Source organism: Rattus norvegicus, chromosome 1 (genome assembly GCF_036323735.1).
Source record: "Rattus norvegicus strain BN/NHsdMcwi chromosome 1, GRCr8, whole genome shotgun sequence".
Classification (NCBI taxonomy): Eukaryota; Metazoa; Chordata; class Mammalia; order Rodentia; family Muridae; genus Rattus; species Rattus norvegicus.
Window position 1 is genome coordinate 186,486,373 of NC_086019.1, and position 24,994 is coordinate 186,511,366.

At 46.9% G+C, this 24,994-nt stretch overlaps 1 protein-coding gene across 5 annotated transcripts in view; it reads left to right on the forward strand.

Moving 5' to 3' along the window:
* Positions 1-24,994, forward strand: part of Prkcb (protein kinase C, beta) — a 331,347-nt gene that overhangs the window by 222,976 nt on the left and 83,377 nt on the right. For all 5 annotated transcript variants that reach the window (XM_039101234.2, XM_039101232.2, NM_001172305.1 and 2 more), the window contains 4 exons: positions 178-334; positions 1,442-1,576; positions 11,887-11,983; positions 20,327-20,473. In XM_039101234.2, the coding sequence (XP_038957162.1) occupies positions 178-334; positions 1,442-1,576; positions 11,887-11,983; positions 20,327-20,473 (536 nt within the window). The remainder of the gene's footprint in view (positions 1-177; positions 335-1,441; positions 1,577-11,886; positions 11,984-20,326; positions 20,474-24,994) is intronic.

A 24,994-nucleotide genomic window follows, 5' to 3' on the forward strand; every position in this document is an offset into this window, starting at 1 on the left:
GTGATGCCCGGGACCCTGCAGCAGGTGTGATGTCCGGGACCTTGCTGCAGGTGTGATGCCCGGGACCCTGCTGCAGGTGTGATGCCTGGGACCCTGCTGCAGGTGCCAAAGGCATCACTAATGGGTACTTGAACGTTTTAGACATTGCTAATGTTGAAACTGCCTTTTGTTTTTCAGTAAGAGATGCTAAAAATCTGGTACCTATGGACCCCAACGGCTTGTCAGATCCCTACGTAAAACTGAAACTGATCCCTGATCCCAAAAGTGAGAGCAAGCAGAAGACCAAGACTATCAAATGCTCCCTCAACCCGGAGTGGAACGAAACCTTCAGATTGTGAGTGGAAATCTCCATGACCCAGATGAGTGACAAAGGCTGAGACAGGCCACTAGGACTGGGGCATTCCCCTCTTTTCCCTCTGCCTCCCTCGTCCTCTTCCATCTGGATTCCAGGATTCTGAGCCAGGAGGAAATAAAAAAGTTAATACAGTTGAGACTGCTGGTAGTGTGGGAAGGTGGGTTGGTGTGTAGCTTGGGTGTGTGCTGCTTGGTGACAGTTAAGTAGTGGGGCATAATCTCTAGGTTATGTAGATGATGCTGTTTGCAGCATACTGGGAGAACTGTATCAGCTTTACTTTAATGTCTTCTCTAATGAGGAAGAGCATGAGGGTCCTCTTCTCAATGTGCCTGGGCCAGTGGTTGTTAATAGTAGCAGATGATATGTCCTGAGCGGGTATGATATACGACCAAGCACTAGTTAGACAATCTGACTAATAATCTCTGGTTAGTTCTTTCCTATTTTATGCATGGGGCTTGCTAAAGAGGTCCCTTGGTGATTAGAAGGCTGAGCAGGATGCAGCATTCTGTAGTTTGACCCCACAGGTCGTGTTGTAGCCACAGGCCGGTAGCATGGTTCTCAGGAGTAGCCTCATACTCTTGCCTCTTTTTCAGGATAAAGCAAGGACTACCTGAGTCTCTCAGGAATTTGTCACAGAAAAGTGTCCCCTGAGACACTAGCGGGAGGTTTCTCCTTGCAGTCTCTGCTTCATATTCAACTCATAGGTGTGCAAATGCAGACACATGCATGCCCAGTGATGTCTTGGGTATTGGAATTTTTCCCGGTGACTGTCCATGGGAATCAAAACAGAGACAGCAGACAGAGATGGGCCTGCTTTTGTTGGAACTGGCCTAGGTCCCCCACCTGAGCCATGGCTGTCAAACAGAATGAGCCCCAAACCCAGAGGAATAGAAACCAAGTGTGTCTCCTGCAGCAGCTCATGACAGCATTTCTACCTCAGGGTCTCATCCTTTTGTACATTTCGTCTATCTGCTCGAGAAATCATGATGGCCTCAGCTGTCGTTCTCTCTCTCTCTCTCTCTCTCTCTCTCTCTCTCTCTCTCTCTCTCTCTCTCCCTGCCCCCCTCCCTCCTTCCCTCTCTCCAGTCAGCTGAAGGAATCAGACAAAGACAGAAGACTGTCCGTAGAGATCTGGGATTGGGACCTGACCAGCAGGAATGACTTCATGGGATCTCTGTCGTTTGGGATTTCAGAACTACAGAAAGCCGGAGTGGATGGCTGGTAAGAAGGATTCTGCATTGGAAACAACAATTCACTTCAGTCTGTCAGACATGGGATCAGATATGGTTTCCTTTAAAGTTTCAATATGAAAACAGAAGCCCAAGGCGATGACTCACAGCTTGGCTCGGCCTCATCAGTGGGCCTTATTTGGCTCTTCAGTTCACAGAACAGCAATTAGCTGGGACTGGTGGCATGGGCTTTTCATCCTAGCTCCTCAGAAGACTAGGACTGGGGGGATGGCAAGGTAAAGACCTGCCTGGACAGCTTAGTTAGGATTTGCCTCAAAATAAAAAGTAAAAGGGGGCCCGGGAGATGGCTCGGTGGTGAGTCACCTGCCCACGTGCATGGTCGTTAAGCGCTTGCTATGTAAGCACAAGGACTTGAATTCAGATCCCCACCACCCATGCAAAAGCGGGCAGGACAAAAGCAGCATGTATCTGCTAGCCCTGCACCGGCATGGCAAGGGGGCCAGAAACTGGGGGGCAGGCAGAAACAAACACACCACTAGAATTCACTGGGTGATGTGTCTAACCAATTAACCTCCAGGTTCAATAAAAGTACCTTCAAAAAGCCAAGTAGAGAGTTATTAAAAGAGACACCCAGCTTCAACCTTTGCCTCCACCAGCGTGCCACATGTGCCCACCATCAGACAAGCTTTAACTGTGAATAGCTGAGTACCAAGCAAGACACGATTCTCTCTTGGCCACAGTTCTTACCTAGTTTACCACCTCTGCCCTAGGGCACACAGCTTTGTGGTACTAAAGACATCTTGGAGTTTCCCAGATAAATCTGAGCTACCCATTGTCCAATCTTAACTCCTTAAGGAGGAATGTCCTTGTTGACAGTGCCACCCCAGCCTGTCCACTGTCACCAACAATGGTTTGTTCCTTCTGGAGTTTTTTCCTTTGCTCCATTCTAGTGCCAGAACAAAGTGTCCTCATCCAATATTTTCCAACAGGGAAGTGGGGTGGCCCCATGGGGGTCCACTTTACAGTCACCAGAGTAAATGAGTAAGGATCAATGATCTAACCTGGCTTCCCAAACATCACTTTGGGGGAAGTGGTGATTGGAGCTGTTCTTAGTTCTTAAAGATAAATTATCTCCTCTCGAAATTGTCTCACTTAGGGCTTCTTCAGTTCCCAGTGAAAGAAAAGACAAATCAAACTGACTTCTCAAGAAAGAGAACACATCATCCAGCCCACACATCCCCATTGTCCACCTGATAGCCTCCTAGTCCCTGCCCCCTATTTTGATTTATCTTGGGTTCTTACTCAAATGGACAAAACATTCTAATTCCTAGGGGGTGCATCAGGAAAGATGACAGGTGTGTTTTGTGGAACTCATGGGGGAGCGGAGATAAACCTTGAACAACAAATTACTCACAACAAGTCAAAGGCCATGTAATGAGAGAGGTGACATGGACAGGAGCATGCTGAGGTTGCTATTAAACAAAGCACAATTCAGAAGTGGTTAAAGACACCATACTTAGCCGGATTGTGGCGCATGCGTTTAATCCCAGCACTAAGAAGGCAGAGGCAGGCAAATCTCTGTGAGTTTGAGGCTAGCCTGGTCTACAGAGGGACTTCCAGGACAGATAGGAGTAGATAGAGAATCCCTGCCTCAAAATATCCTCTTCTCCCAAAACCCCTCACCATACTTGTAAAGTAATGATCACGAGTCAAGGCTGTCCCCAGCTCACTACTGAGGACCAGAAGCCAACTCCATGGGAAGATTTGATAGACTGATGTCTAGGAAATTGGTGTTTACATTAAAGCGCTCTCTCTCTCTCTCTCTCTCTCTCTCTCTCTCTCTCTCTCTCTGTCTGTCTCTGTCTGTCTCTCTCTCTCTCTCTCTCTCTCTCTCTCTCTCTCTCTCTCTCTCTCTCTCTCTCTCTCACACACACACACACACACACATGTAAATGAGCAATGGAAACCCAGCCCTGGGGCTCTGTCATCTATTAGCCTGAATCAAAAGATGGACTTAATGCACTTTTCCAGAAGTTGACAGGATGAACTTTGCAGAACAGGGGCCACTGGAACACTGTGACTAAATTAAACAGAGTGACACAGTGGGCGGAAGGAGCTGCTTAATGTGACTAATGCTAGTGTGACATAAAAAGTCCAGTCGTCCTTTCTCCCCTTCATTATTTTGGATGTTTCCCCGCCTCGTTCTTGACTTCATGGACGCACAGACAGGGTGTCCTCCCTCTGCAAGCCCATGATCCCTGGTAGGTAGAAGTGAGGCAGGAGAGTGCATAGTAATGATAATTGTAATAAGAATAGTTACTACTGACTGGCTCTGACTGGACGCCAGGCCCTGGGCTGAACACACAGCACAGGAATCATAGGTACGGAAAGCATGGCTTCTTTTGTGAAGACTGTCCTTAGACTTTTTCAGACCATCCGTGTGGCCATGGAGTAGGCTTCTTTTGCTGGTGGTACTTTCCAGGCTTCTCTCCAGTAGAGTAGCCATTCTGAACAGCATCTCAGACCCCAAGAGCAAGTCTGGCCCCACCTTGATTTGAGGCACCTTACTGGCTTCCTGCTTGCACCTCAGGCTCCTGATTTCTTCCTCAGCAGGTACAATGCCTTCCAGCCTCACATCCGGCCCTGTTTGTTTGTTTGTTTGTTTGTTTGGAGTTTTTGTTGTTGTTGATCGTGGTGGTGGTGCTGTGTGCGTGTGTGCGTGTTTGTTTGTCCCCCCCACCCCCACCCCCTCGGTGCTTCTGGAACTCCTTATTTCTGAATTTCCTTCACGGAGAGATGAGAGATGGTGTCTCTGCTACAGGTAACCCTCCCTCCTCTAGCACAGCTGCTCTGACAGCACAGTCTACGATGCAGGGAGCCATCCTCCTTCTAACTCCCCACTCCTTTCTTTCCCAGGCCAATTAAGATGTGTGAGGAGCTTGAGTCCATTTCAGAAACAAAGCTGGTTTTTTTTTCTTTTTTCTTTTTTTCCTGCATCTCTAGTTTTGCTCTCTGAGCGTTTAGCCCAGCATACACAACAGCCTTCTGCTTGGGTAGCGTGCCTGCTCTACTCAGTTTTAAATGACAACAACAAAAAGACAATTGTTTGCTTAAAACAGTTGTTGACTGAAACAGTTTTCCTGGGAGAAATTTACCAAAAGCTATGCATTTAACCCAAGCAAAGAGAAAGGCAATGGAAAGATGTAAGAGACCTGGATATGATCATCAGAAGAGTTGCTTAGCATGCACAAGAGCCTGGTGCCTGCCCCAAAGCCACTCGTACTAGATATGTTGCCACGGGCCTGTAATTCCAGCACTAGGAATGGGGAGGCAGGAGGAGTCAGAAGTTCAAGATCGCCCTTAGCTATAAAATGAGTTCAAGGTCTACCTGAGCTACAAGGTAGACCCCCCCCCTTTCCCTCCCCCCTCCCCTCTCTCTCTGTATGTCTTTCTTTCTCTCAAAAAAAAAAGTAGAATTACTAGTAATATTTTTAAGGCATACTGAACACCGTGTTTCAGCTAGACTAGGCAGGAAATTCCCCAGGTACCTTCTGTCCCTGCTTCCCAGCACTGAGATTACAGCCTACAACGCCACACCCAGGTTGCTTTGTGTAGGTGCTGATCAGGTGCCTTATGCTTGTTCAGGAAGCACTTACTGACCGAGCTAACTTCCCAGGCCCCCAGAGAGTCTTTTAACACTCGCCCATGTGAAGTCACAAGCCACCTTGCAAACTCAGTTCCTTCTCCAGTAGGAGGTGGACTCCTCCCTCCTTCCTGCTGTGTCACACAGTTACCTGTTGTGTGATGTTGACAGTGCTCCTCTACATCAGGTAACAGGTCTGGAAAAAGTCCTCCGGCCAAATACGGATGTACAGCTGGTGCCTCTGGGATTCTGTTACAGGAACACACTGTACAGACTTGCCTCGGGGAGCAGTAGCCTAGACCCAAAGCTCAGGGATGCAGAGGGCTCTGCCACCTAGATTTGGGTTAGTACAATCTATGATGGCCAGATCACGAGGAAGTCTACCGAGTGTGTCCTGGTCATCTGGTGATGCTTGACTGGGACTTAAAACCATGTGGCAGAACCCACAGAGGCAGCTGTGGAAGCCTCCAGATGTGCAGCACCTGCCCCCGGCCACTCATCTGCTTCTTTGCTGCCAGCTCTGTACCTTCTGCCAACCCCTCCCCGGTGTGTCTAATTGTGTCTATTAATGCTCTTCCCTTCCTTTTAGTTTGGCTGGAGATTCATCTGTTTTATTTGTTTGGTTTGTTTTCTCCAAAGAATCTGCTCTGGGACTATGTGTCAGTTCTATGTCAGTTTTCTTCTCTTTGTCTGTTTATTTTGCATTTGTCTTTGAACTCCAGTTGAGTATTTTGCTATTTGTTTTTCTCTCCGTACCTTACCCAGTTCTTTAAGAATAACAAACGCTATTGTGGGAAAAGGCAATTTCTGTAAGTTTTGGCGTGTCACATCCTGAGTTCTGTTGCTCTTTCTTGGTCTGGGAAATAAATGCGTTTTTCTTTTTCATTCTTACAAAATTACATGTAGGCACATTTCTTTAACCTGGAGAATTAGCTTTGCATTTAGATATGTGCTCGTGGGGCTGGGAGGAGGGCTCACCAGTTAAGAGCACTTGCTGCTCTTACAGAGTTTGGTTCCCAGAACCCAGATCAGACGACTTACCTCTAACTCTGTTTCCTGGGAAGATTCAATACCCTCTTCTGGCTTTCCTGGGTACCTGCATGAACACGGTGCACAGACAGACAGACAGACAGACAGACACACACACACACACACACACACACACACACACTAAGTCTTCAAGTATCCATTCCTGTGTCAAGTTACAATACAATGGTTTAGACAGGAAATGCAGCTTCTTTTCTCTCTTTAGAAGTTATATCTATTTACTTTATTGTATTATATGTATGAGGGTTTGGCCTACATGTACGGATGTACATATGTTCATCCCTGATATCTGTGGAGGTCAGAAGAGGTTTCTGATCCCCTAGAACTGGAGTTACGGATGGCCGTGACAGCCAGTGTTGGTGCTGGGAGTTGAACCTCTGCAGGGGCAGCCAGTGTTTTGTTTTTGTTTTTTGTTTTTTTTTTTTTTTCGGAGCTGGGGACCGAACCCAGGGCCTTGCACTTGCTAGGCAAGCGCTCTACCACTGAGCTAAATCCCCAACCCCACAGCCAGTGTTCTTAGCTACGGAGCCAGGGCTCCAGCCCCTTGCAGTTTGTCTTATTTCCCTTCCTTTCAAGCAAACTCAGTCTACATTCAATGCTCCTAAATATTCTACGGGCGTTTGAATAAAAACCGTATTTGTTGTCTGTAGGATGCATGTTTCAGCGTTGATGAACTGTACATCTTCATGGTGTATGGACCTCTTATGCCTTTATATTTTCATTTTGTTTGCTTAAGCTAAGAGCATAACACTCGCCCTGGCTCTCTCAAACTATCAGAAACTTTTTATTTTCATTTCTAGTGGTTTTGTTTCCTTCTATGAATATAACAACACCACGTTCTGTGTAACTCCTCCTGTGTCATCCTTGTCACATTTGATGTGACATGATGTCATCATTGTCATGGTTGATGTTTCTGATTGTAACCTCATTGATGACAGACATACAGTCACTTGCCTCTTCTTACCATGAAAATCCACAGCGTGGGAACCCTCTGTACTCAAGAGACACAAAAGAACAAAACAGATACGTATCTTCAGCCTCAGGGAGATTTCTCTCTAAGTAGAGAAAAAGAAGTAACATTGTTACATTGGTGGTGAGGGGGCCAGGGCGTGCTCCAGACTGATAAATAAATGCGGTCTGGGGAGTGCTGGGAGCAGGCTTGGTATGTGGATTTCAGGCCCTTTCTCAGGAAAGAATTTACTAGCAAGGTGACATTTAGCAGGGGCCTAAAGGGAGGAGGAATTGGATCCTGCTGCTTTCCAGGGAGAAAGCAGCTTACTCCAAGGCCCTGAGGCAAGCCTGTGCCTGGTGAACTGCAGGCATCTTTAAGCACTGGTGAAGCGAGGGCTAGGTCAGCAAGGAGAAGGACTGTTGGTGTGTGTTCTGAGTGAGGAAGCTGAGGAGACCTAATCTGCTCCTTCATCTTTCTTCTCTGGCGATGCACCTTGTAAAATAAAAATAAAGTCTCACATATTATGAACCTGTCCCCATCACTCAATAACCTTGGCTACATCATTTTTTAAGCCTGTGTATGGGTGTAGTGTGCATGCCTGTGTATATGCATGTTTATTTGCGTGAACATTCACGAAGGGGTGGTGTTTGTGTGCCGTAGCATGCATGTGGTGTGGAGGTCAGAGGTCAGTTTCTGGTGTTGGTCATCATTTTTTTTTTTTCATTTTGTCTAAGGCAGACTCTGGTTCATTGCTGGGTACACCAAGCTAGGTGACCTCTGAGATTCTAGGAAGATAAAGTTACAGATCCAGGGCCCAGTCTTATGTGGGTTCTAGGGCTCCTAACCACACCCTCTTGATGGACAAGCAAGTTCTTTGTCTTTGAGCTGAGCTGCTGTCAAGCATGCTTTCTTTTTCTTGCTTTCTTGCTTTGTGTGTGTGTGTGTGTGTGTGTGTCTGTGTGTGTGTGTGTGTGTCTGTGTGTGTGTGTGTGTGTGTGTGTGTGTGTGTTTCTTTTCAGACAGGGTTTCTATGTGTGGCCTTAGCTGTCCTGGAACTAGCTCTGTAGACCAGGCTGGCCTTGAACTCACAGAGATTTGTCAGTCTCTGCCTTCCAAATGTCAGGATTAAAGGTGTGCACCACCCCCGGCCAGCTCCAAACACCATTTCTTATAGCTTCATGTGACCCATTTTGTAGATCTGCTCCCATGAGACAGTCATTTATTGTAAGGCAGGAAATGCATATCTATAAAAATAATAACTCATAACAACAAACTGGAAGCTCAACTCCTAAGTGTATACAGTTTTAATTATGTCCTAATAAATCCACAAGACTGAAATTGATGGCTCTGAGAATGTGTGTGTCAGTAAAATGTTTGCTAACACATCCTGTATTTTTTTTTAAAAAAAGATCTCCATCTGATGAATGCATGTCAGTATTATTCATCTTTACACGTCAACTCTCAGTAACGTATATGTCAAACACTCAAACCAAGGATCGTACACATCTGTAGTTCCAATTGTGCTGAGACATTTGCAGGCTATTTGTTTATATTTGTAAGGGTTTGTGCTTTTCTCGTTGACTCCTAAGAACTGTCTATAGGGCTGTCGTTCAGTATAGAGCACTTGCCTAGCCAGCAAGGCCTGCGTTTGGTCTCCAGCACTGCAGAGAAAAAGATTCTCAGTACTGAGGACGTTGATGTTTCCCCAACACGTGCGTTATGAAGTTCTGCCCATTCATGTGAAATGCCACTTTCCTTCCTATGTACTTCTCTTAGTGGACAGAGAGTGTCTGCGTAACTCTAGCCTAATATGGTAAATATCAAGGCGGCGAGCAGAGACATTGCCCCGCTCCATTCTCTAATTCCCTAATTGTCTGAATTACCCATCCTGTGTTCATGTCCCCAGTGGATTCTGAAACTCAGTGATTGGATTTTTCTTCTGAAACCATCTTTCCTAATTTCACATTGTTCCCTTTCCTGTCTCTCTTGACTCTCACGGAAAATACGGACGAGACATTTTGTAGGACTTTCCTCCTGCAGCTGCTCTCCCGGGTTGTCTGATCTACCACATCCATGTTTTTTTCACTGGGTTTACGTGTGTCCTGCCACCTCTATCTCTTCTCGTAGAAGGATGAGCACAGAGGTGACCAGTGTCCCTTTCCTAGTCCCTCAGATCCAGATAAGAGAGCCAGGAGCCTTTTGTAATTTCACCCGTATCAGATATACTGTTCTCTGGTGGGGACCACAGGTAGAGATTTGCTACACAGGCAAGAGTCCCTCCTGAGGGGGAGGTGTCCTCCTTTATATACTGTAAAGTTCTGTGCACATTGTCAAGCTGGACAGAGCCCCTTTTCTTTTCTTCTAGGATACAGTGTCCTTTCCTGGGCTCAGCAGAAGTGCATATAAGCTGGGTCTATCCTCCCTACACTGCTTGTGGCAGGCCTGCTCCAGGAGCTGGCCCCTCCCCCAGCCTCCTGGGTGTTGGGTTCTCATACACCTTGCTCATCTGATTCAGGCTTGTGAGTAGCTGGGGTTCACACTACCTGTGAAAGCCAGTGAACTGTACTTTCTGAAATGTGAGACCCATCATCACTTTGGATGCCAATAGTCACAGTGTGGATTGTACTGATGTACATCTCAGTACTGTGCGGGGAAGGCCCTGGATGTAGATGCCTAAGATGCTGTGACACTCACCCTTGGCTGGTTCCATCTAGGGTGGGGAAGCCTCATGCTAGACTGTGGGAACACCTGCACCTCTTTGGACTAAACCTCCCCAACAGAATGACTTAAAATCTGAAGCTATACTTTGGCTCACAGTTTCAGAAATTTCAGTCTGTAGTTGGTTGGGCTCATGTGCTTAAGACGAGCATCACAGTGGACGTATGAGGAGGAGCCAGCTGTGAGTGTGTGTGTTGATGCTGGATGTCTTCCTCAATTGTTCTCTGCCTCCTGTTTTGAGACAGGGCCTCTCTTTGAACCTTTAGCTCACCAGTTGGCTAAAACCCCCTGAGATCCTCTTGTTTCTAATCCAGATCTGGGATTAGAGGGCCCAGCTCCTTTCTTTTGTGCTGGGGACCTGAACTCGGTTCTCATGCTCACATAAGAAGCATGTCACCCACTGGGCTGTCTCTTTAGCCCCATCTTTCACTTTAACAGTCATTTTTACTTGAAGTAAGTGACTGGATTTATCTTAAAGGAATAGATGGAGTCAATCTCTCTCTCTCTCTTTCTCTCTCTCTCTCTCTCTCTCTCTCTCTCTCACACACACACACACACACACACACACACACACACACACTACCCTCTTGTCCCATTTCCTGTGTCAGTAAGCAAATCTAGATCTTCATATCTGCTAACTTTCATCTTCAAGCCAGACAGTGGACTTTAAAATGTGAACTCACTGTTATTTTTTAAAACTTCAAAAGTCATTTTCATGAAAAAACATTAAGTCAAAATAATGTGCAGATTTGGCAGCACCCACATGAAGTTTATGCATGGCGAAGCTTGCCACACAGCAACGCGTATTCTCTCATGTCACGTCACCTGTGGAAGCTCCTAGGACCCGTGTGCACAGCAAGCTTCCTGGAGATCCGGCAGATGTGCACACACATGTTCTTAGTCTTGCATCTTTTAGAAATTCTGGGGAGCAAACTGAGCATCCAGTGAGAGGCTCAGAGGCTTGTATTGCTGCTTCTGATTCATCTCTCCCTCCGTATGGACACTGCTTAAGAGGATGTGGGAATTGAGAAAAAAGATTGAGATTAAGATTCCATGGTATACATCATACATGTCAAGCTTTAGGGAGAACTGTCAGGGAGGAGGAGTTTGGGAGCCTTGCCCTCACCTTTGCTCCCTTTCCCTCCTCATTTTATTTTATTACCTGTGGTTAGTATCCTAGTGGTCAAAAAATAAACGAAAGCCCCCATGAAGATGATCAGACCATTGATATTGTTAACGACGGCAAAGCTGATGGTGTCTGTTGAGGTTTTGCCTGGTACTGCATTTGTTTCCCACACACACCACCTCTCAGTTCTATGCAGAAAGGTTTTCTATTCCAACATGTAGATAAAAATACAGAGGCTCAGGTGGACTTTGGATCCAAGGTTATCCAAGTGAGTAAGGAGGTGAGGTAGGACCTAAGCAAAGAGCTGAGCAATGCCAGGATTGGAAAGCAGACCCACAGGGACACTGTACCTTCAGAAGCCAAAAGCAGAGCCTGGTCAGCCTCTGAGGGAGGAAACAGCACTGTGAGGTCTGTGGTTGTGTATAGAAGGGAGCAGATCGGGAATGGGAAGGGGGGAAAGAGAGCAGGGAGCCTGCTAGCATGACTCAGCAGAGAGCTCACAGGACTGTGTGTGCACCAGTGCACGTCTGCCACAGTCGGCATGCGGAGGTCCTCACCATCCACCTCGTTTGAGTCAAGGTGTTGCTCAATGCTGCATAAACAGGCCAGCTGACTGTTGAGTTTTTTCTGGAGAGTCCCTTGTTTCATTCCCGGTCTCAGTCCAGCAGTTCTAGGTGCACAGATACATTATCAGCTTTATGTGCATTGTGGGGATTTGAACTTGAGTTTCATGACAAGCACTCTACCCCACTGAGCCATCTCCCCAGCCCTGAACACAGGCTTCTAGGTCGACCTTCTGCTCAGCTTGATGCTGTCACAGTCACAGACTTATCCCAACCCCTTGTCTCTCCCTAGGTTCAAGTTACTAAGCCAGGAAGAAGGCGAGTACTTTAATGTGCCGGTGCCGCCGGAAGGAAGCGAGGGCAATGAAGAGCTGCGGCAGAAGTTTGAGGTAAGGTTCTGTTCTATGGTTTCTACGGGAACCAGACACACCGTATTACTGCCGTCTTTTTATCCCTTGGTGTCAGACTGTTCATGACTTTGAGCCTTTGCCATGCTGTTCCAACTCCTAGAAAACTCCTACTTCGAGAACCTCTGCCTTGTGACGTCTTCTCTGTACTGGTTCAGGCTTAGTGGTTTCTTCCCAAGTGCTCATTCCATGCCCAGGTCTCTGTGATACTGATCTGGACTGGAAGGGTAACAATGGGAGAGGAGAAGTGGACAGAGGAGAGATATATTTTGCTTGATTTCTGAACTTGGGTCTACTGTGGGTCTGTGCTGGTCTCAAGTAGACTGACTGTTGGTGAGTCTATGAAAGCTCCTGTGGACAGATCCTCACAAATAATCATTTTGTCCAAACCGTGGGGTTGGGTGTAACCTTGGACTCTACTGCTGTTTGTTTCTACATCAGATAAGTTCCTTTTCTGTCTTTGAGACCAGGGCCCCTGCCACAGTTAGGGTTCCATTGCTGTGAAGGGACAACATGACCAAGGTAATTCTTATAAAGGAAAACATTTAATTGGGGCTGGCTTACAGTTTCAGAGGTTCAGTCCATTATCATCATGGTGGGAAGCACGGCAGTGTGCAGGCAGTTCCACATCTTGATCCTCAGGCAGCAGAAGGGGACTGCCTCCCGCAGGAAGCCAGGAGGAGGCTATTTTCTGCATTGGGCACAGCTTGAGCATATATGTGACCTTCAAGCCTGGGTCCATGGTGACACACTTCCTCCAAGGCCACTCCTCCTAACAGTGCCACTCCCCATGGGCCAACCATTCAAACACAGAGTCTGTGGGGGCCGAACCTATTCAAACCACCACAGCTCCCTATCGTCCTCTGCTGTGAGGTAGTAGGTGTGCAGAAACACCTGCCAATCTTGCAAAGGGAGATATTTGGGGGAAGGCAGGTGTAACTATGCATGGTATATGTGCATCACATGACTTGAAAGTATTTCCATGTGGGAAACATGGTACACAGCAGCTCTATGAGCCTGTAAGAAGGCCAGTAAGGACAGAGTGTGGAGGCCATGGGCTGAGTTCCAGGTGAGTTTGGGGAAGCCAATGAGGTCAGAGTATCTGGCTGCAATGGCTTTGAGAAAGGTTTTGTCATTTACCCCAAGAAGCATGTTAACTTCCCACTCAACTAGACACACAGAACTTGAGTACTCATGGGCTCTTGTCTTGAGCCTGGGTCCTCCACACAGTCTGGATAATGGTAATGCCAACGATGCCATGGGGTCTTCTTGGACATGAGTGGAATAAACACATTGGCCTTGGGGTTGCCAGTCATCTTCCTTTTTCTATAGTTTCAATCTGGAATGTTCCCATAGGCTTAAGGTTTCAAAGTTTAGTCCCAAGTGGTAGCTCTGTTTTGGGAAGTTCTAGAAAGTTCAGCTGCTGGAGGAATTAGGCACTGGTCCTTGTAGATGTCTTGTCCCTAGCTAGCCTCTTCCTGTCTTCTCTCTGATTCCTGTTCACTGTGATGTGAGCAGATATCCCCTGCTACACACTCCCACCACTGTGATGTTCTGCCCAAGTGCAAAGGGCCAGGAGACCGTGGGCAGACCCCTCTGAAGCTGGGAGCCAAATACATGGTTTCTCTTAGGAGTTGGGTCTGTCAGGTATTTGTCTAAAGGACAAAGTGACATATGCAATGACCTTGGTCTCTGAACTTCATTTTCTTGGTGGCCGCATAATTCTGGATAAAAAAAAACTTCCCACCACATCAAGTTGTGAATTGGGTATTTTCAGAAAAGAACTGGAAGGCAAGACTTCCAAAGAAATCTTTCTGGGCTGGCAGTGTCTGTTGGCTGAAGCGTTGTGATTATGGGTGGAAAAAACAAAACAAAACAAAAATACAAGGCTGGCATTCTCTTGTAGAAAATGAAGCTTCAGCTTTGCAAAAAATAATGTCTTCTGTCCTGGGGCAGTAGGGGTGACATTTTCAAAAACCAAAGAAAACATTCTGTATGTGCATGCGAATAGAGCATTTGTCTGAGACAGTAATTGGCTTGAAGTACACGGCTGTTTTATCTGCATGCGACAAAATATGTCCCTTTATCCCTAGCAGGAGCCTGCAAATACTTGTTTATGCCTGAGTTATAATCGTGCTATACCATAGTTGTTGATTAAAAAGAGAGAGAGAGAGAGAGAGAGAGAGAGAGAGAGAGAGCGCTTCCAACAGATTGAAATCTCTGTCAGACACAAGCAGGGATTCTCTTTGACCTTCAACATGACCTTGAGCATGAGAAATGTAATTCCCTCATGATAAGCAATTAAGGGCGCAGGATGAGTCAGGAATAACCTTCAAGCTTCTTATCAGGAGCAACTCTGAATGATGAGGGACAGGCTACAGGGGCTTTCAGAATTGGGGTGACAGTGTACTGTGGTGGGGTACCCTGGGTACAATGAGAAGACAGTTCAGAATATCCTCTGGAGGGTGTCCTCTGCCTCTGGCCTTGCCTGTGGGTTGAGGAAGAGACTATTTGGGTGGTTCAAAATGAGTTGCCCAGTAGGCTCTGGATTCTCTTATTTAACAAAATACTTATGACACACTGTGTCACTCTGAGTGCCTTCCTTGTCACACCTCTGAAGGCTACCCTGGGACCACTCCCAACTATTCTCTTTCAGAAGAAGAAACTGAAGCCCAAGAAGTAAAGTAACTTTCCAGGGTACCAGAACTGATTATGACCCTGGGTTTGAGTTCTTTTAGAAATAAATTATAAGGACCCGAAGCCTGATCTGAAGGAATAATTCTATTTCCAGTACTTGGGAGGCTGAGGCAAGAGGATAGAGTTAGCAACAAGCCTGGGCTACACAGTGAGGCCCTATCTCAAAATCACCAGTCAGTCAAGTGAGTAGTTGATTTGGGAACTGGCTCCTACAAGCCTTGTCAGGAGCAGGTGATGAGAGAAGGAAGGTAAGTAAGGTAGGTAAGGACAGTGTCCCTTTATGTCAGTGAGAGATTTGTTCCAGAGCCCTGCTACCAGTAGATATCCAACCTGGAGATACACAGAATGCCACTGTGTGTGTATGCATGTGTGCACATGCGTACGTGTCCTTCCGTGCACTTTAAACCAATCCAGATGACTTAGAATGCACATTACATTGCAATGGTCTCTAAATGGCCAGTACCATATTGTTTTGGAATCAAAGGCAAGGGGTCTTTGTACATGATGAGTATGGTGAGATTTTCCCCAACGTTTTTTTTCCCATGGCTGTGTGTGAATCTGCTTCTACTGGGAGTGACTGTCAGATAAAGCTGTTGCTGCTACAAGCAGCTACACTTGCTCATCCTCCCCTACCCCCTAATAAAAGAAAACCATGAGAGTTTCCTTGCTGAGTGTCCCTGTCTGGGGCCTTACCTTTAGCCCTCTACCGGAGGCACCTACTCCTAAGGTGAGCCTGAGGATGTGGTTGGGCAGCAGCCCAGAGCTTTCAACCCTGTAACATGTGTAACACAGGGATTCTGACACTATGGGAAGATTAAGTGAGGATTGAATGACATCATGCCTCTAGAAGCTCCTGGTTCATCATAAGCATCCAGGTGTTGAATACTAGTCATGGGCTTGCCAGGTCCCCCCTGGGAATCAACAAAGCTCAGCACATCCCCCCCGGGGTAGATGGGAGCCTCTCCAGGCACCCCATGCTTTCTGCTCTTCTGGGGTAGCTGGGAGTGTACTTGGAGGGATGGGGTACAAAGGGGCCTGAGGTCAGGACTGGTGTTGATCATCTGAGATAGAACCTGGAGCCTTTCTGGTTCCCTAGGACATAATGTAAAGTGACACACTCCACTTGGAAGGGATGGTTTTCTGCTTCGGTCCTGCACAGGCTTCTCTGGCTCCAAATTGCAAACATGAAAGGCAGTCACTGGTGGACGGTTGTTTGTTCTGTGACTTTCATTTTGTGTTGCCCTCTCTTTGATACAGGACCTGTGAGGCACCTGTAACTCTGGAATCTGTAGAGACGTGTGATCAGTTCTTGTCCTCAGAAGGTCCACAGGGGCAGGGAAACAGCCCCCAGTGCTCTCAGGAGCCATGGATATAACAAGAAGAAAGCCCAGGTTACTGAGAGTTGCCATGCTTTCTTCTAAAGAGAAAGCCTTTCCTTTAGAAGACGCTGGGAGTCTGGTTTTGTATTTAGTAGTAAGGAGAGGACACAGGACCTTGTGCATGTCAAGAAAGTACTCAATTACTGAGCCACACTTCCACCCCAAGTCTAGATTTTATAAGACCTCTCCTGATCTTCAACAGTTGGCATCTGATTTAAATGTTAAAATAGCAGCAGAGTTGGGCAGAGTAGACTTCTTATTTAGATTCTAGATATTGAACACTATTTCTGCAACCAAGTACAGAAGGTAGGTAATTTAAAAGAAGGGTTTCCCTACACACACACACACACACACACACACACACACACACACACACTTTGGAGGCTGGAACACTGCACAGTCTTATCAGTGTGGCATCTGGTGAGAGCCCCCTTGTCTGGGTTCCGCCGTTCAAGCAAAATAGAAAAAGACCTGGATGTGTGTTGAAGGGGCTCAGCACACAGCTGACTTTGCTCTCTAAAGGCTGCTCTGGGGGGAAATGACTCCATGAAACCAGCATCATTTCTTCCCCAAGGGTGGCATCCCAAGCACACGCTTTTCCCAAAAGCTCCCACCTCTTAAAGGTTACATCACCCCTCATGTCATAAACTGTGGACCAAGCCTCCAGCACGGGAACCTTATCTAAACCACAGCACACAAACACAGCCCTCCCCCCACCCCCAGATTATTAAAACTTGGTTATTTGTGGGGCTGGAGAGATAGCTCAGTGGTTCAGAGTACTGGCTGCTCTTCCAGAGGACACGGTTCAAATCCCAGCCCACCCTTATTTATATGCTTCTCACAACTGTCTGTAACTCTTGTTCCAGGGGACCTGATGTCCTCTTCTGGCCTCCACAGGCACTGCATACAAGCAGTGCACTGACACACGTGCAGACAAAACATCCATGCACATAAACTAAAAATCAAATGAAAGAGGAAAAAAAGCCAATTTCATCAATTGCAGCAAATCTACGTTGAAAAATCGTGAGCTCTGTTTCAACAGGGATCGAGTTCTAGGACCTCCCAGTGGATGCGCATGCGCACAATGGCTGGACGGAAGTGGAGCATGGAAGCAAGTCCAGCGATCCCAAGTCAGCTACCAAGTAATAGGAGACACAGTGACGGAGCAATGACACAGGGAGGGGGACTTGTATCAGTCAGGAAAAACCCAGGAGGCTGGAGGAAGGATTCAGGACGGCAAGGGATGTGTCCAGGCTCCTTATGTGAAGTCTCCACCCAGATGAGATGGTCTCATGTTTGACTCATCTCCCCCTCCCTGGGACCCCATCCCTGTCGCTCAGATGTTCTTGATGCGTGTTGGGTATCTTAGGCTTAAATGTTAACAGTCTTACTGTCAAACAAGTAGTTCAAGGACTGGGCCAATTGCTTTTTAGTAGCCTGAAACAGCACCAACAGGAGAAAAATTAATGCCATCAATGAATTCTCAGCAACCCAGTGAGGGTTTATCCAGTGAGGGCATCCTGGTTTGTACAACCCTGTAGAGGGGTTTCAAGAACATTCTGATGAGAGGAGGAAGAAGGATGTGACAGGGTTTATGCACTTTGATTCTATTTGGATGAAACTCGAGGAGAAATCTGACCTATGAGAATAGACACCAGAGCAAAGGTTGCCTTCATTGTTAGTTAGGGAAGATCAGCTACAAACCTTCTTGGGGAGTTGGACTTGTTCTGGATCTTGTTTGGGGCATGAGTAAATGTTTATTGTCAAAATCCACAGAAGGATACACTCAAGATCTGTCCATTTTACTGCTTACATATCAATTATTTATCTATTTTTATTTATTTGTGTATGAGTGTTCATGTGTGTGCTGGCCCACATGTGTCTACCCGTGGAAACCAGAAGACCCCCTTGGGTGTCCTTCCTCAGGCACCATCCACCTTTATTTTGAGACAGGGTCTCTCATTGGCTAAGCTGCTACCCAGTGAGCTCCAGGGAACCACCCTCTCATCCCCACCTCCCCAGCCCTGGGATTACCAGCATGTATCATCACGCCCAACTTTTTATTAATGTAGATTCTGCGGCAGGAACTTAGGTCTGTGTGTTCGCAAGGCAAACATTTTACCAACTGAGCTATCTCCCCAGGTCCCAACTTCAATATTTTGAGACACTAATTAAGAAGACAGAAAGCGTTGGGAGCTTTGCAGTCTCGCTCACTGAATGTCAGTAGTGGGATACATAGTACACGAGAAAGAAACAAATCTGACGTGGCCTTTGTGTGAAAGGAGCATGGCTCCTCATACTCTAAAATCAACTCCACAGATCTTCTGTCTTCTCACCCAGACCCTCAGACACACTTCTTCTCCCCTGGGTGGAAAGACCCCCAAGTACCTAGGGGCTCAGAATGGATCCTCTCCTTTTCTGCTTTTCCTTCTCCCTCTCTGTGTCTGCCCCACGGCGACAGAATCCATATCCCACAAACATCCACTTCACTCTCCCCACACAGAAAAACATGAATCCAGCAAGTCTCTACAAGTGACACCTGATAACACAGCTCCTTCCTCAAGGCCTCCACATGTTTAGCCATCAACCGGGTTCTTTCATTTTACCAGAGTGACCTTCGGAGTAGGCTGGCACCATGGTCCTGCAAAACCTTTCAGAGGTAGCAAGGCATGCTCAGAAACAGCCAGGGCACCTTGATGCAGTTGTCAAGGCCCTCATAGCTCTCCTCTGCCTGGCCCTTGAGCTCCACCCAGCTGGGTCAATGTTTACTTCACTCCCTGTGCTTGGATTTCTCACCTGTGAGCGTTGCTCTGCTGCCAATACAGACTCTTCACCTGGGTTAAAGCTGACACAGTTCTTGGAATGCAGCATGGAGGATGCAGTCCCTGCATGCCGTGCCTTCTCTGAGCATCAGTATCTCTTTTGCTCCCTGATCTACCCTGAGCACCTACAGCAGGGCAAGGTGTATAGCAGACACCCAGTAGGAGCTCCTGGATCAGATGAGTCATCTTCATTGACATTCAGAACCTCAGGAAGGGGTGGGTGGGTGTGTATGGGGTGGGGGGAGGGTGACTCAGTTCCTAAAGCACCTGTGTAATCACAAGGACCTAGGTTTGACTCTCCACAAACTCATGTAGAGCCAGGTATGTTTATTACCTGTATTTTTAATCCCAGTGCTGCCATGGAGAGATGAGAGGCTGAGAGAGCAAACTCCCTAGAACTAACTCAAGAGCCAGCCAGCCTGGTGCATATGGTGGTGAATGATAAGAGTGGCCCTGCCTCAGACAAAGTAGTAGATGAGGGCTAACACCCAAGGTTGCCCTCTTACCTCTGCTTGTGTACCGTGTCAGGCATGTACTCACACCCCCACTGACCTCTACACCTGATGGTGGAGCGCATGCATGAGAGAGAGGAAGAGGGCGGGGAGGTGCCAAACTAACTCCTGGAAGCATTTTGTTGTCAGCCATCAAAACACGAGAAATAAGAAACAATGCTAATGGTGGCCATTGGGGTCTACCCACAAAGAACTCACTCCACTGTCACCCTCACCCTGAGAGGGACTGAGGTACAGAAAGGTTCACTTGTCAGGTGCACTGATTTGCTCCACATACTCATCCAGATACCCAAGAATCAGTAAAAACTAAGCCAGCAAAGCCCTGCCCTCTGGAAGCTTACATTCCACTGTGAAGGAGAACAAAAATTGTGAGAGTAAGTCAGTAAGTCAGTGTGAAGAAAGCAAAGGAAGTGGGGACAGAAATTACTAGCAGCTGTTTCTGCACTGCAACTGGGAAGGGCTCTTCTGGAGGCTAAGCGGCTTTGGGGGAGTGAGCGCTAACTCTTCAGCAAATGCAAGATGAAGCATTTTTGGCAGCAGGTGACTCCGCTGTATGAGACACTTCCTATTGGCTACTGCGAAGCCTTGTAGGGAAGGAACCACCGTGGGTCTTCTAGGTGACAGATGGATGTTAACGGGTGGTGCTGATGGATAGGGAAATAAATCAATGAATTCCACAGCCCACGAGAAGGGAGACTTGGCAACCCCTGGACAAGAATGTAATTCAAGGGATAAAGAGAGAGAGAGATACAGGGACCCAGGACGGCCTCAACCTTGTAAATTTGTGGAAAAATGCACAGCCGTGCATTGCACAGGGTGGGTGCCTGGCTGTGGGAGCCACAGCATCTGCTGAGCCCACAAATCTTCCTACCAGAGTGTCCCCAGCCCTCATTCTGTGTTCTCTTCTTCCTCTAGAGAGCCAAGATTGGCCAAGGTACCAAGGCTCCAGAAGAAAAGACAGCGAACACTATATCCAAATTTGACAACAATGGCAACAGGGACCGGATGAAACTGACCGATTTTAACTTCCTGATGGTGCTGGGGAAAGGCAGCTTTGGCAAGGTACAGTATGGCTTGGTGGCTGCATCCACTTCGAAGGGAACAGCTGTTTCTATGGGTGGGGAAGGAAGGGCATAAATAAACTCAGACTGTAGCCTGTGCTGAATGTCATGAAGAAGATGAGCAAAGGTTTATGTCACCTACACACTGAGAGCTACCCACTCACGTGACCTGAGAAGGAGCCCTAAGGAGTGGGAATGAGCCAGCCATACATCCAGAACGAGAAGAAAGGGGCTGAGGATGCCGCTCGGTTTTCAGAGTCCTTGCCTACCCTGCACGAAGTTCCAATTTTGGTCCCTAGCATTGCATAAACCAGACATAAAATTTGGGGCTCAGGTGGTAGAGGCAGAATGATCCTCCTCAGCTGCATAGTGAGTTCAAGGACAGCCTGAAATACACGAGTCTCTAAATAGAAGTCAGAGCAAGGAAAGGCTGTTCCAGCAGGGGGAACAGCAGTGCCAGCATCCCGAGGTGGGAAGAGCTTGGTGCATTCTCAGTGCCATCAGAAGGCACCAAGCCCACAGTGACATGAGCAGAAGACCTTCTAGGGGTCATCAGGAGGCACTGAGCCCACAGTGACAGGAGCAGGATGATGAGGATGCAGAGGCCCGGTCTTGCTGACGCTGATGAGCGAGGAAGGTAAGTCTGGATTTTATTCACAGTGCAGTGGGGAGCCATTGAAAGTTTTTAAGCAGGGAAGTGACAGGATCGGGCTTGCTTTTGGAAGAGCTCACAGTGGCAGCTGAGAATGGGAACGCTTCCTTTTGAGCAGCAGTGCAGTTGAAGGATGACTGTGGGACTCATAGAGAGATCCTGGATGCTTTAATGGATACCGCGAGATGCTGTTTTACCAGAGTTGAGATTGTGTTATAAGTATTCTTGACTTGTTTAGTGTTGGTTGGAGTCTTTGGATCCCTTAGTGGGCCACAAATATGTCTGGTATAAATCTCATCCCGTGAACTCAGGTGTGCAAAAAATATAAATTTCTTTTTCTAATCTGAAACATAAACCAGAAAACTGAGTTATCCTTGAATTCCCCTCTGTTCCCCGTCTTTGCCCTCACACCACCCCTGCACCCATCCATGCTACATACAGTCCACTAGTCAGTCTTGTGGTCAATAGATCACCAGCATGGCCCTCAGCTAAACCTCCTCAGAAGCTCCTAACTGGTGTCCCTCTCCCCTCGCAACTGTAGTCAGTGCGCCCTTTGCTTAGCTAGAGTAATTGTTTACAAACGTACCTTAGGTTAGGCTTCTGCCAGCCATAATTCAGCTCTTTCTCTGCCCTGTTCTCACGCTTAGCTTACCCAACCCTCATGGCTCACATTGATCCTTCTTTGCTGCTTGACTTTTTGCTTTGTTTTCTCCTTGTCACCCAGCACATTTTAGATACAATGGTGGCTGTTGGTTGCCTGAGTCGAGCCAATTTTTTCTTCCCATGGAGCTTTAATGACACCCTCAAATCTTTGCATGGCTGACTCCTTGTCCTAATTCACACTCTACTTGGACACCACTACTCTGAGGTCTTCCCTGACCAACCATTTGAAATAGCCACTCACTCATTCTGCTATGTGACATAGGGTCTTGCCTATGTCATAACCCAGGCTGGCCTCCTACCCATAATGCTCCTGTCTTAGCCCTCCCTCTGAGTGCTGGGATTATAGGCATGTGCCACCTTGCCCAGCCATCCTCCGTTCTATTTTCCCCTCTCAAGGAAACCATTAATGGATGCAACTCCGATATCCTTATCAGTCTATTTTCTTTCTGCTCTAAGGTCTATGTGACCGAAAAGGAAGACCTTTCCCTGTTGACTTCAACACTGGATTTCAGGCTCTGTGAACCCAGTTCATTCAGCATCTAGGATGCATGCTTGCATTTTTGTCTTGCCTATGGCTGGGTTTTCTGCAGAAATTCAGTAGAGTCTGAAAATGCTATCTCAGAGTCTGAAGAGCCCCAGCATGGAATGAGAATGAAAAGGAGGCATAGACCCCAAGGGGATGGCCAGCAGCACTGAGGCCCATGAGGTTAGACAACATGCAATGAGCTGTTTGTGGTCCACACCACTCTATGAGTTTCCAGGAAGCAATGAGCAAGTCGGATGGGGTGGAGAAAGGGGTGGTGAATTTGTTTAGGGCTGGATTAGGGGATCCAGTGAACTGATTATGGTAATAAAGAATCTAGAGATTCGGGAAGGATGCTGCAGTCCACAGGATGCTGGCATGTAGCAGGTGGCCAGGAAAATGTATTCAGTGAATGAGTGAGAACTGTGCCTATGCCGAGTTCGGAAGAAAAGCTAACAGGAAACGAGACACCACTTGGTGGGAAAGGAGGAATCTATAGCACCCTGGAGATGGGATATGAGGGGGAAGAGTTAGGGTGTTTTAAATGTTAGGAAGAATGGATTTCAAAGTGGAGCAGTTTCTTCAATGATGAAGAAGAAAGGAAGAGGAAATTCTGATAGGCTGAGGCCAGTGGGAAGTCTTGTTTTGTATCATCTTTGACCTGTATAACCTGGGCTGACCTTAAACCTTCAATCCTCTGCCTCAGCCTCTCAGGCACTGAGGTCATAAGGAAGCAACACCGTACTCAGCCTCATGAAGGAGTTTTAAAAATTAAGTTTTAAGTCGGGTGCCGTTATGTACACAGTTACTCAAGAAGCTGAGGGTTATTTGAGCTCAGGAGTCAGGCCGGATGGGCAGACCTCCAACTTGTAAAGAAAACTGAGTCACTCGAATGTATACTTGCATGTGTGTGAGCGAGCACACACACACACACACACACACACACACACACAGTCACTCACTCACTCACTCACTCACTCACTCACTCACTCACAGCTTTTTGAGATGTAATTCTTGTGTCATTATGCTCTCCCCATGAAAATGATATAATCCAGTGGTTTCTAATTTGTCACATCAATCAGCACAGCCTCAACATTGTTGCCACCCAAGAAACTCCGTAATCACTCACAGCCCTTTCTCATTTCTTTCCTCTCCAATTACATTTTAAGCCAGCCTTGTATTTATATGGCTCACAATTAAAATTACATTAAAAGGATAAACACAGGGAAGTCTTGCTTCCACCCAAGTTTGCCCACTTCTGTGGCCCCTCACTGACTCGGCCTCCGTATGTGAACTTTCACTAATTGAATTTGCTCCCTGGGCTCATTTACCATTCTTATTTTTGTCCTTGTTAACTCAAAAGTCGGTGTACCGTGCACATGCTTTTGATCACTTAACAATGTAGGCTGGAGAATTGCTGGTGGGAAGTGGAAGTTCTGTGGAGACTTCTGGAAAGAATTGAGGTTGGGCTGGGGTTGGGGAGGGTGGTGGGAGAGTGGATCATTGGGGGATAGTGAGCAAATAAGAGAGAATAGATCATATGTTTCCATGGAAGCTGTTATAATAATTGAGAGTTCTCTTGCAGACTGGGGAATGAAGCATTAAATAAATCGCAGACAGAATAACAGCCCATCATGAAAGCAAAACAGAATCACAAACACCTCTGTGATCATTTAAAGCAGAGTACTCTTGCAGAGTAAAGCGGAGCATGGCCACTCTCATGGTGCCAACGGTGGTTTGGAATTAATGCACTTTTGTATTCCAATGCCGACTTTGAACATTTTGCACAATCTGGCTAGTAACGTAGCTCAGTCCCCTTAACAGAAGAGCACGGCCACGAGTCTGCTTTCTCCCTTCAGAAGATGAAAAGAACCAGCCTTGGGGCTTCGCACCTCCCTCCCCCAGGTCCACAGGATCAGATCTGGCGCAGAAAAAAAAAAAAAACACACTCTCAACAAGCGCTGTGATCATTTGCAGAGTGACAACAGAGGGTGACACAAACATTTTGTTAAGACCTGTGAAAATGATATAAGGGCAAAAGCAAGTGTGAAGCCATTGCGTTCCAGATGTGTTGCTGTGAGGCCATTTGTGTTCCAGATGTGTCGCGCAGTCCTGCAAACTCATAAGAGAAGAGCCATTTGGAGAGTTAACTCATGGTTACCGGAAAGGTTGTCTTACCTGCAGGGCTTGTCGGCATGTCTGATTTACTTAGAGAAAGAGGTGTCTAGAAGTTCCTCTGAATATGTACCATGCATAAAGAAGGAAGAAACGTAGTGTTTGCCTTCTCATATTAGCATGGCAACCCCCCCCCCAATACAATTCCCGCACAGCACAGACACAAGTCCTTTTTAAATAATGATATCTTCTATTTAGTCTTAGAAAGTTTATACATTTATATTTATATTTCATACAGTATATATTGATTGTGTTTGTCCACCGCTACCTTCCCCCAAATGCTTCAAGTGCTGCCACCCTACCCCCATCTCTTTTCTATCTTCATGTTCTTTTTTATTATTATTAATAACCTCCACCCTCCGGTTAATGTTCCCACATGTTTGGAGGGCCATCCACAGGGGCAGGAGCAACCTACCGGGGGCCATATCCCCTCAGCAGCCATCAGCTGCTGGTTGCTCCTTCTTTAGAAATGGGGCTTTGCTCCTCCATCCCCCATCCTTGCTGGTATT